This window comes from Trichosurus vulpecula, chromosome 7 (genome assembly GCF_011100635.1).
Source record: "Trichosurus vulpecula isolate mTriVul1 chromosome 7, mTriVul1.pri, whole genome shotgun sequence".
NCBI classification, from domain to species: domain Eukaryota; kingdom Metazoa; phylum Chordata; class Mammalia; order Diprotodontia; family Phalangeridae; genus Trichosurus; species Trichosurus vulpecula.
In genome coordinates, this window is record NC_050579.1 from 233,310,838 (window position 1) to 233,323,901 (window position 13,064).

At 34.9% G+C, this 13,064-nt stretch overlaps 1 protein-coding gene across 1 annotated transcript in view; it reads left to right on the plus strand.

Annotated features, from left to right (window-relative positions):
• MMUT (methylmalonyl-CoA mutase) overlaps positions 1 to 12,718 on the plus strand; it is a 40,422-nt gene extending 27,704 nt beyond the window's left edge. Inside the window, exons 9-13 of the mRNA XM_036766203.1 lie at positions 3,246 to 3,361; positions 5,222 to 5,353; positions 6,451 to 6,598; positions 9,143 to 9,310; positions 12,227 to 12,718. Coding sequence (XP_036622098.1) covers positions 3,246 to 3,361; positions 5,222 to 5,353; positions 6,451 to 6,598; positions 9,143 to 9,310; positions 12,227 to 12,355 — 693 coding nt within the window. The 3' untranslated portion in view covers positions 12,356 to 12,718. The remainder of the gene's footprint in view (positions 1 to 3,245; positions 3,362 to 5,221; positions 5,354 to 6,450; positions 6,599 to 9,142; positions 9,311 to 12,226) is intronic.
• The last annotated feature ends 346 nt before the right edge of the window (positions 12,719 to 13,064 follow it).

A 13,064-nucleotide genomic window follows, 5' to 3' on the forward strand; every position in this document is an offset into this window, starting at 1 on the left:
TGGAATTCTTGTGGACCAATGTATTGATCAGAATAGCAAAGTCAAAAATAATGTTATATTTTTCAACTAATTAAAGGCTATTTTGACCTATAACACAAACTGTTTTTTTTTTTGAACTGAGAACACTCATTCACAACTTTACAGTGTTTAAGTTGTCTGGTTTTTTGTTTTTAAAAATACATTTAGGTAAGGTTTTATTCCCTGTTTTAACATGGGGACCAGATAATTGTAACCAACCACCAACCCATCGTCAATGATTATAAGGTGACTTTGATCTTGACAAGATTTAGCTCCTGAAGGAAATGAATAGTTGAGTCTCTATACTAGTTTAATCCAAGGTGTTTTCAGATGGAAGCTTTCACATGAGGTGACTAGCATGCAATTTAATATATTTCAGGAATAATGACAATGTTGTAAACAGTTGCTTGAAAATAATTGATAGGATTGAATTTAGTCACAGCATGTAAATGCCTTAAATCCTTCCCCTAAACTTTTTGCTGATTTCCTTTCCAAAACTGCTTTTAACTTTCTCTATCATAGCTTTTAAATTTGGAGTGTAAGGTTTCTGCAGATGACATAATGAAAACAACCATCTTCTTGGAAAACTTAGGAAAAGCTAAGTTTCAGTTGATCTCTTCATATGTTGTACATGCTTCCTAAAACTGATTTATCTTTGTATGTGAACACTTCAGTAGACTGTAAGCCCTTTGAAGGAAGGTCGTTCCTCATTTTTGTACATATATCCTTAATGCCCGGCATAACCCTTCCACATAGCAGAAACTTGTTTAGTACTTCATCAGTGAGGAAGCTAAATAGAGATAAATGTCTTTCTCAGGATCTCACAGCTGCTAATTGTTAGAGCTGGGATTCAGGCCTAGGCCTCTTGATTCCAGTGTTGTACACTACACTACAACAAATTACTTCTGAAATAATTATCAAAATGTTAACCAAACTTTTAAACAATTGATACGAGAAGATACTATAGTGAAATAAGAATATTTTATAGGTGCTGAACCTTGGGGGACAAAAGTGTGGTCCAGGTGACTTTGTTCAACTAAGATGCTAGCAGAGCATGGTTTGGAACATCATCTTAACGTATTGGAGGAGTTCTTGTCCTCAAAACTATAAAAAGAAGGCCTGAACTCTTAAGCTTTGACTTATTTTTAACTAAAAATATTATATCTATTGTTTTTATGTCACCTTCATTTCCAAATACCTTTTTCCTACCTCCCCTCCTAAGAAATCCATCTATCCCTTGTAACAAAGTACAAAGAAGAAAAACAGTTAAAGTTCAATTTAGTCAAAACTAACCAACATATTGACTAAGTCTGATGATATGTGGCCATAGTTCCCCACCTATACAAAGAAAGAAGAAATGTACATTTTTTTTTCTTGTTTTTTGGGCCAGACTTGATCACTGTATTACTCCAGGCAGTGTTCACATTTTGCTTTTTGTTGTTTCCATTTTCCTTCTAATTGTGTATATTATTTTCCTATTTCTACATACTTTACTTTGCATCAGTTCCTGTCAGCCTTCCTAGGAATCTAGGAATTCCTTGTATTCTTTTTTTCTTTCAGTACAATAGTATTTCATTACATTCAGTCCCACAGTTTGTTAACCCATTCTCTGATTGATGGGCATATGCTTTGCTGCCACTTCTTTGCACTCATGAAAAAGTGCTCCTACATGTAAGCACTTTGGTAAATATATGATTGTCTTTTACTCCTCAAGATACATCATATGCCAAACAGCACTGTCTGGGGCAAAGGGTATGGACACTTTAGTTGCTATTTAAGATCATACTTTCAAATTGCTTTCTAGAATTGAAACCAATTCACAGCTTTTCCAGAGTTGTATTAGTTTGCCTCTGTTCCCATAGACCACCCCAACACTGACTTCCCACTTTTGTTGCCTTGCTAATTTGTTGAGTATGAGGTTCTTGGAGACTACACTTACCTGATTTAGGCTGGTCTTGTGCTTCAGATTCAGGGTTAGGATGAAAGGAGACACTTGCAGACCATCTAGCAGTTAACAAAAGGAGGTGCACTTAGGCATAGCACGTAAAGGATATTCAAAAAGAACATAGCACTGGTTCAGGTAGGCTCAGCCCTATTTGTCTCCACCTGGCAACTTGTGGGGTCAGAAAGGTGTACTGACACCCATGGCTTTGGGACATCTGTCAAGTCTGAAGGGCTATAACTCCTTGTGGGCTGCCCTTTTTATATTGTGCAAGACTGAAAAACATTACTGCATTACAGCTCTCTCTTCATCCACTAAGTCTCAGGGACAGTTTCTCTGCCTTTAAGGAAAAAACAAGCCCAGTTTGCATGTTAGGGCTTTAAGTGACTAGGGTGCTGCACCAAGGTCTTAGTTCTCTGGGACAATCAAGTCCCAGGGAAAATTTTCCTGCCTTGTAGGGCAAATAAAAGAAGATAGCCAGCCTAGCCTACATGATAGATATTGCTCCTACCAAGGAGGTCAAACCTCAGAGCTGTTCTGATTTGCATTTCTCTTATTAGTGATTTGGAAGAAACTTTTCGCTTGTTAATAGTTTCTTCTGAGAACTTTTTATCCATGGCCTTTGGATGATGGCTGCTGTGGAATAGCTTTTGGACTGTATTTTGAAAAAATAAGTATTTTTCTAAGTGTTTCTGAAATACAGTTGACTTATATTTTATTTTTATTTGTCTTTTTTTTTAAACTTGCTATCTCAAAACAGAGGGAGTTTGTAATAACCCGGTGAATGTAACCCCCAGTGCCACTGTGACCGTTGATAATTCTTAAATATTATAAAATGTGTCAATTCAAAGTCTATTATTTCACTTTTAGCATATCTTTGAAACGCTCAATTCAGTGTCCATTTTTATCCCAGTGTGTTTGCATCATTCAAATACAAGTCATATAACACTAGAGAAGATGATACCATTATTTATCACTTCCCTTTGGTTTCCAATTGAATGAATTAGTATTCGTATGCCATAATTTCTGTGGTTTTCTTCTATTTACGTGACTTTAGTACCATATACATGTGTGTGTATGTGTGTGTATATATGTACTGATATTCTTTTCAAATTAGTCATTATCAATTTACTTTAATTTACTTCATTTTCTCTTTATTAATGATACTTTATTGCTACAGAAATCAGGGAAAACTTTTCACATGGCCTATCTGTGGTTCTCTTGATGTCTGCTGTGCTAGTCTACATTTGCCTAATGTGTGCCTTTCTCTGACCTCGCCCACAAGGTGAAAGCCAACAGAGATCAACAAGCAGCTAAAAAATGCCTTGCTGCACTCACTGCTTGTGCTGCCACTGGGGAAGGAAACATCCTGCATCTTGCAGTAGAGGCAGCCCGAGCAAGGTATGTAGCAGTAAATGTGGAGGTTTAAAATTGCCAAGATTCATTTTTGTATGTTTTTGTTTTACAAAAACATTCTTCAATACAGGATTTATCCATTAAATAAAGCAGAAGTCTTTATATCATCTGACCCTTAAATAACATAAAGGAAACCAAAAACATTTTTTTGGTTTCTTGTGACTATTTTTAGTTATTCATAATGAAGCATTTTTGCAGTAATTTTGGTGGAATGCATAAGATATTAATTTTAGACTGTATTTTGCTACAGTTAAATTCATTTCAAACTAGTGGCACAAGTTATTTTATTAGCCTGAAAAAGTCTGTAGGTCATATTGTAGTATTTCAGGTATATAATCAAGGATTATTCCAGTCACCTTGATGTGCCTCAGGCAAATGGCTCCCTTGACAAGTGTTAATTTTTTGGCCCATTGTTACTGAACTCATTCTTTATCAACCATATTAACCAGAACAAAAAGATTACAAAAGTGTGCTACATATCATATTTTGAGTCTACAAAAGTGTGCTACATATCATATTTTGAGTCTCTTTTCAGTCCATGAGCATGGTTGAGCATTTATCCAAAGCAACTGTTATTTGTATAGAAAGACAGCTTATCAGTTTTTCATCATGCTACATTTCTGTGGAAAATACCTAAGACCAGCAAAAGAAAAAAATATTATTTATGATTTGGGGCAAGTAAATACCTTCCTGTTCCTCAGTAAAAGTGTGAGCGTTGGACTAGATAATCTTTGGGATCCCTTTAGCATTAACACTCTATGAAAGTATATGAGCATTTACATTCTTTCAAGAAGGCTATCTTTGAGTCCAGTTATTGAACTCAATTTTGTGTTAGATATAGGAGAGTTTAGTGAAATGACCCCAAAAGCCTACATTACATTTTTGTTGAAATAAGCCACTTAGCCTTGGGAATTGCAAAGCATTTTTCTGTGAATTTTTTAAATGTAGGAAACAATGAACTCTGCTGTGAGATAAATCAGTAAAGCTACTATTAAAGTTGTTCAAAGTTAGTATGAGGAGGAAATCTAGGGATTTGTGCCTCTTTCTTACAGAAATAGAAGTTCACTTGAAGGTTAATGTAGTTTGCCACTATACTCTGAATCTTTTTTTTTTATTGTGACCTATAGCATATTTGTTATTTTATCACACAGAGTCTCTTGGGCAGAACTGTCAAAATTCATGAAATAATGTATGAATTTTAATGTGTATAAACATTCACTAGAGCATAGATTCTTATTATCAAACTTTTAGTAATCCAGAATTCCATCATATTAGAATTTACTATGATGCTTCAGGTATCTTGTACAGTAATATCCATCAGTTAATCTGATTTGCCACTAATTTATCATACTGTCATATTAACACCAGCTTTCAAGGTATGATTGTCTAATAGACAGTAGTCTAATAGAATTTTCCTTATCCACTTAGTGTTTTCAGTAACATTAAACTGCACTAATAAAGCAAGAGAGAGCATGTGGAATGTAGAATTTCCATTTTCAAACAATTTCATTCAAGTTTATTTTAACAAGTAATGACATTTAATTATTGGTAAAAGCAAAATTATTTTTTGAGGTGAATGACTTTTTCTTTATAATCCTTAAATGCTTAGATTTTAAAATATGTAATATTCTCTCAGTTTTATGGTATTCTACCATTGGGTAGAATGGATAATAAAAATATCTGTTTTATATACTTTTAAACTTTTTATTAAAATCGTTTTTATGGTTTTCAAGTTATCTTTTTTATGTAGGCAGTAAGATTATTGTAAACTTGCATTCAGTTTTATGGTAAATATTTCCATCTTGTGGAATCAAAATATTAAGACCTTTCATTGTATTATCTTAGATGTACAGTTGGAGAAATAACAGATGCAATGAAAAAAGTGTTTGGTGAACATAAAGCTAATGATCGAATGGTGAGTGGAGCATACCGCCAGGAATTTGGAGAGAATGAAGAAATAACCTTTGCTGTTAGTAGGTAAAAATTTGAAATTTCTCAACAGTGTCCTGTAATCATATTTCTGCTTTCTCAGAAACAGACCATAAATAAGCATGGGTAGCAAAGATAGTCTTCTCTATGACTATTGATAAATCATAAAATAGTGCCCATAAAACTTGGAGAAATTTAGGAAATATTTATGAGGTTCTGTGTCTGCATTTTTAAACTCAGCAATTTTGTTTGTCTCATGTTTTCCAACTAATTAAATTTACTCTCACCATTTTCTCTTTGTATATTTAAAAGTTTCCTTTCAAAGCTGCATGTTTATGTTCAAGTGATATCTATGAAGCACCTATCTACTCGGCATTTTCTATAAAATGTGTCAAGTGACAGCCTCTTTTCTCCCTCCTTCCACACTCCCTCCCCCGCCCCCCACAAGTGCTTAGAATCTAACTTACCATGGATGCACTGCTGACTCATCTCCACAGGACTTTTTGTACCCCTGTCCTTGTCTCAACTCCCTTTCAGATCCCTTTTTTATATGTTATCTTCAACTATCAGAGTGAAAGCTCCTTGAAGGTAGGGACTGTATTTCTTTCTGCCTGAATTTGTATTCTATGTTTAGTACCATGCTTGGCACATAGTAAGCACTTAATAAATGCTTCTTGATTTCCGTTAACTTGATGTATATTCTCCTAGACATCAAGTGACCTTGGTTCTAGTCCAACTTCTTCTACCAGCTAGCTATGTGACTTCAGAGAAATGCCTTGACTTTTTTAAATAAGAAAAATAATTCAATTTCCTTATCTGTAAAATGAGAAGTTTTTAACTGGATGATATCTAAGTTGCCAAGTTGCCAGTTTCCCCTATTCTGCATATTCATTATCTTTTCCACATTGGAAATAGATCACCATGTTCTAAAATACTACAATTCTGGCCTTTAAAACTTTCTTGGGACTGTTTAGATTTCAAAAGAAATTTCTTACTTTGAAGAAAAATAATTGGAATATCAACCTAGTAATAACTATTCAGTTGAAGGACTCTTAATAAACTTGAAAGATTTTTGATAATAAATCACAATTTGTATAATGTACCATTGAATTAACAGTTTGAATATGGTTATGGTTGTTCTGTAGGGTCCACAAGTTCATGGAATCTGAAGGGCGTAGACCTCGTCTTCTTGTGGCAAAAATGGGACAAGATGGCCATGACAGAGGAGCAAAAGTTATTGCTACAGGTTTTGCTGATCTTGGCTTTGATGTGGATATAGGCCCGCTTTTTCAGGTACCTAAAAAAAATAAGGAAATTTTAAAAAGAATATTATGGTTTGCATTAGAGTTAAAAATCTAATGAGGGGGGCAGCTAGGTGGCGCAGTGAGTAGAGCACCGGCCCTGGAGTCAGGAAGACCTGAGTTCAAATGCGGCCTCAGACACTTGACACACTTAATAGCAGTGTGACCTTGGGCAAGTCACTTAACCCCAATTGCCCTGCCTTCTTCCTTCCAAAAAAAAAATCTAATGGGGAAGTTTCCTTTGTAAGAAAATGAAGGTAAGAGTCAGGTTGTAAACTTGCAGTGTGAAATCAACAAAAGTTATGAGTAAAGTAGCTAGTGAACTGTTAACAGTTTTTGGATGAATTGAATTTCATTGTGATAAGAAATCAAGGGTAAATTCAATATGGTTTAATTGTATCTGGGTTACTTATGCTTTTGGGGAGGCAGCAGGATATAACAGAGCATCAGACTCTAGGACTAGACTAGGACTCTAATTCTTGTTCTTTTACTAATAACTACACGACTGTGAGCAAGTCATCTTCAGTTTTCTAATGCTAGTTTTCCTTCCTACTAATTTAGGGGCTCAGGCAAGAAATAGCTAAAGTTTAATACAGATCTAAAATGTTGTGATTCTAATCAGATATTTTGGAAATAAATATTAATTCACATTCAGTTTTCAAGATATTTACTAAGTTTATATAATTAGCAAAGATTAAGATTAAGGACCTCATTTTGCTACATATTGCAAAGTGAACTGCTTTTTTTCTTGCTATCTATTAAGCATAAAATGGACTTTGCTCCACATTACACATACCCTCAGACTTCTGCAACTATAGAACCTGTCACATTTACTTGGACATAAAAGCCAGAAAGCTCTCTCGGTGTGCTATGTGCTACGTAGCTGACTAAGCTTTCTGGGTTTTTTTGTATCCAGAAATAATGAAAAGGAGAAAGGTGGCAATAATCATTCTTTTCTAAATGGCAGGGATCTATTATCATCAATATTTATTGAATGTTTATGTACATTTTTACCAGGCTACATCTCCACAGAGGGCTTCCTTCCCAGGATTATGGCTGCAGACACTGGCCTGGAAGCACTGCTATTCCAAAGGCTCTTAGGTTCAGGATCCTGGGTTGTCTCCATCAAGGTCTGAGGGTACATGGTAATTAAGGTGATAGTTGTGATGGTTTGATTTGACTGGCACATGTTTCCTCCTCTCTCGCCCTCAGGATGCCACTCACCTACCTCTCATCTGAGGCCGTATTTGGAGCTAGGAAGACCTGATGGAGGCAACCCAGGACCCTGAACCTTAGAGCCTTTGGAATATCAGTACTTCTAGACCAGTGTCTGCAGCATCATCATGGGAGGGAAGCCTTCCATAGAGATGCAGCCTGGCAAAAATGTTCCCGTAGGTGCTACAGCTCTAGGTACTAAAGACCCTGAAAAGAAAGTTCTTGTCACCAAAGGCCTTTACACTATCAAATGGTTCAGTATCAGTAACTAATCCAATTTTATCAGTGGAAATGATGTTTAAAAATAGGCCTTGCCATTTGCTTTGCCTCTAACCACCAAGGAATAATCCATCTGACTCAAACCTGAAGGTTTCTGAGTTGAAACCTTCTGTAAGGGTTTCCTCAATGAGAATGTGAGCTTTATGAGAGGCAGGGATGTCTTTTTTATTTATAAATACAGTGTTTTGCCTTTGCTTCCTTCAAGACCCAGCTAAAATCCTACTTTCTAAAAGAAGGCTTTCCTGATCCCTCTTAATTCTAGTCCCTTCCCTCTGTTGATTATTTCAGTTTATCCTGTATAAAGCTTGTTTGTACATAGTTGTTTGCATGTTGTCTCCACCATTAGACTGTGAGCTCCTTGGAAGCAAGTACTGGCTTTTACCTTTCTTTGTATCAGTGCTTAGTACAGTACCTTCAACCTAATAGGTACATAATGAATGTTTATTATTAGCGCTTAGTAAGCACTAATAAATGTTTTATTCATTCATTCATTTTGTTTATTCTTGAGCTATTTTTTTATCTTCCTAATAGAACTCAGGGTACCTTTGGGGAAGATATTCTAAAGAACAGTAATATAATTGGTAGAGTTTTAATCTGTAAGCCAAGTTTGGGTACATAAGATCCTGAGTCATTTTATGCATCTGAAATATGATGTGTACTTGAATTTGAATTAATAAGATGTTAAGTAGGGTTAGGTACTAGACCTGTGGTTTCACTGATATAAGAAACTCGAGGGTGAGGAGACTTCTTCCAATAAAGATTAGCCCTTTGTCTGCAGCTTTATATAGTCTTATAGACTTGTGTAGGGCATGGAAAGATTAGGTAACCTGTCCAGGGTCATATTCATCAGAGGAGGAATTGAACACAGGTCTTCCTGACTTCAAGGTCAGTTCTCTATGTACTCTGCTGCCAGGCCATTACTATGAAGTAATATTTATAATCGGCTTCTTAATGTTTTTGTTTAAGTGGTATATACCATTCATAATCACTTCTAAAAATCTTTACCTAAAAGTAATAATGATTTACCATCCTATTCGTTTAGACTCCTAAGGAAGTGGCTCAGCAGGCTGTGGATGCAGATGTTCATGTTGTAGGTGTGAGTACACTAGCAGCAGGTCATAAAACCCTGGTTCCAGATCTCATCAAAGAACTGGCTGCTCTTGGACGGCCAGATATCCTTGTAGTGTGTGGAGGAGTAATACCACCTCAGGTAATTAATCTTCATCCCTTTCTGTTTTAAGTGAAATGATGTGGAGGGGACTTCTTAGTAAAGACAACTCCCATACAGTTCTTGTATTTACTTTATGTTTTTATTGAAGAACAAGTTTATTGTAGAAGTAAATCTGTGAGAGGGTTTCCTGAAGATTTTACTAAGTTAGGTCAAAGGACTAAAAAGGCTTTCCTTTGCCCTGCAGTGGAACTTTGCTGTAGGTGTTATCTCCTTCCATTAGAATGTGTGCTTCTTGTAAGCAGAGACTGTATTGCTTTCCTATTTGTATTCCAGTGCTTAGTATAGTGCTTGTCATGCAGTAATTGCTTCATAAATGCTTTTCAATGACATCCTTCAGAGCCCAAAAGAGGTTAATAGCAACATTTTCTATCAAATTACATCCTAATTTATTTATGTAACTCATTTTGACAACTTAACAGGGCTTATAAATATAAAATATAATTCTGCTTTGTTTCCAAAATAACTGACATCCTAAATACTTACATTAAAAATCGCAACATGAGATTATTTTTTCTACTTTTAAAGGAATTATAGCTTCGTATTAATCGCAACATGAGATTATTTTTTCTACTTTTAAAGGAATTATAGCTTCGTATTTGAATCAATCAGTCAAATAATTATTAAGCACCTGCTATATGCAAGGTACTGTATTAGGCACTTTGTGCAAGTACAAAGAATGAAATAATCTTTACTCAGTAGTAAGTTTATATTCAAATGGAAAAAGTATATGTTTGTGTGTTGTATGTTTGTGTATATGCACATGCATATAATAAGTATAAAGTTACTAAATATATATGTATGTATACATTAAAATTAGTTAAATACAGGGTAATTTGGGAGGGGAAAAAAGTCATTAGCAATTGGTGGGAATCAGGAAAGTCTTCATGCAAAAAATGGTACCTGTGCAGCATCTTACACAAACAGAGGAATTATATGAAATGGAAATAAGAAAGAAATGAATCCTGGGTATGTGGGACAGCCAGTCCAGAGGCATGGAAATGGGAGATAAAATGTCATGAGTAAGGAACAGAGAGAAAATCATTTTGGCTGGATTTGCAGTACCATGAGAAAGGGAATAATGTCCAATGAGATCAGGTTGTACAGGGCTTTAAAAGCTAAATAAAAGAGTATGTACTTAATTGACAAGGAAACCCAAACCACTGACCCTCTTTTTTCATTTTAGGTGAGATACTCTGAACATCTTAACAATCCGTTTTGTATAGAATAAAGAATGTGGAAAAATAGCTCCCTTCTCCTTTTCAGGGACATGCTGGCACGGTGCCTAAGCTTTCTTCATGCACTGAAGAACATAAAGGAGATTTGAGTGTTCTGGAGAATGTCAATACATAGTCAAAAGATATCTGCCCTAGCTCTGATCATCTCCTCTAAGAAAGTAGATACCATATTAAAACGAACATTCCGTGCTCTTCATAACCTTGCTATATTTCGTAATTCACCCTATCTTCAAGTGCATGAGATAAAGGACTGTTTTTTTTTCTGAAGGCCGGAATGGTATGTGGGGGATTGACTAGAATGGAAGGAAGTCCCAGTCAGAAATTATGCAGCTGCTGTTTGTAATTGTAATACAATGGAATGGAGAAAAAAAGAAATGACATGTTACCCTGACAAAAAGAGAACACGTGCCACAATCTACTCCGTCATTCTTAGACTCTTAAGATTCTAACAGTCAAATGTCGCTTTTACCTCATTTATCTCATTCATGTTTCCCTCATTATATATAGGAAATTCAGCAAAAAAAAAAATTGTGAAATGAGATAATGTATATAAATGAGCAGGCAGCATAGCTTAGTGTAAGTGACATTATGAGGACATAAAATAAGGCCATGTAAGTTTGATTTGACTTGTCAGAGCCTACATTCCACTACCTTAGCCTTTGAGAACCCAGACACTGCAATGAGGCACTGGTATAAGACCAGGTAGGATTTCAAACGACATTTTATTTTTTAAAAAGTACAGAATTGCAGTACAAACTAAAGAATTTTACACTGCCTTAGAACTTAACATGATAAAAATCGACATTTTGGGGTTTTAATTAATGCCCTCTGTAGTCAAAATTAAACAAAATAACTTGACAGTCGTGTAGAGAATATAATGAAAATGGAGAACTAATGAAAGGGAGGTTTATATATATACATATATATATACATATATATGTTTAAAATCTTTTAAATTCTCTTTAGATGTGGTTTTTTAAAGTGACGTTCCCACAAGTTTTGTTTTATGAATTTAAATTCCTTCAGAAAATAGCTTTATATCTTAGCCTGTTTATGATTATTGTTAAGGGATCATCTAATATTAGAGTTGGAAATAAATTCTGAGTGCCATGGAAAAAGGGCTACGGCTAAGAGAACTGAAAAATTATCCCCTTGTAATAAAAGACCAACATCAGATTTTTACAACAAACCTAGAGGTACTCTGTGAATAATTTTTTTTTTTGTCATCTGACTTCTACCAAATTACATGACAGAGAAAAGGAGACTTTTGGAGACAATCAGGTTAAGATCTTTATGGAAAACTACTTTTAAAGTAAGCTGTAGAATAATAATGATATTTATGTAGTTAGTCAATAGATATTTATTAAGTGCTTGCTATGTACCGGCACTGTGGTAAGTGCTTGGGGATACAAAGGAGCACAAAAAAAATGCTATCTTTTTGCTCCATAGAATGACTGCAGATGTCACAAGATAAGTGAAAAGTAACAGAAATCAAAGTGAATGATTACTGTGGTTTAGATGTGGGTTTGGAATAGTGAGGACAGAGATGAAACAATGAATTCATGGTTCTTATTTCCTTAATGTTCTTTACCATCACAATTTACTGTTAGAATCAATTGTCTCTTCCTTGCTACCTGAATTTTAAAATTTCTCTTCACAGGATTATGAATTTCTGTACAGCGTTGGTGTTGCCAATGTATTTGGTCCTGGAACTCGGATTCCAAAGGCTGCAGTTGAGGTGCTTGATGACATTGAGAAATCTCTGGAAAAGAAGCAACAATCTATGTAATATCAAATATTTTGTCTTAATGTGTTGTCAAATTTCTATTACTAATTCTTGATTAATGCAGAGAAAAAAGACATGTTTAAAATGATCTATGCCACATGTTGCCTTGTATACTTTCTGAGAAAGTTTGAAATCCAAAATGTTACCTGTGAAAATTATGTAATGCTTCAGAGATATATACATATATAGATATATACATTTCATCTTACACATGAAAATCTATTGGTTCTCATAAAAAAATACCATTTAAGATTCTGCCAAAACCCTGGATAATTAAAATTAAATTTAAATTATTCTGTTTTGAACTACTTTTTCTCATTGATCTATGTGAGTTCATATGTAATAAATCTTCATGCAAAAGGAAAATTTACAAGTCCTGGTCTTGATTTCATCATCACATATTTTTATGTTTTAGTTCCTCTGAAGAAGGGCACTTACGTAGTATAACAACAATAGCTGGGACTAGTGGGTGGAATTTTACACTGAGGTGAAATTTGACTGAATCTAAGGAACAACCTAAAACTGAGTTGTTACTAAAAAAGAATGGGCTCCCATCACTGGAGATCTTTATTTAGGAGACTGAATGATTTCTCAGCATTGCTGTAAAGGGAATTGATGCTTCATTTGGAAGTAGCAGGAGATTACCTTTGAAAGCCAGTCCAACTCTTGGATTTTGTTATTCTATGAGTAATACTGAATAATATGGCAGAGA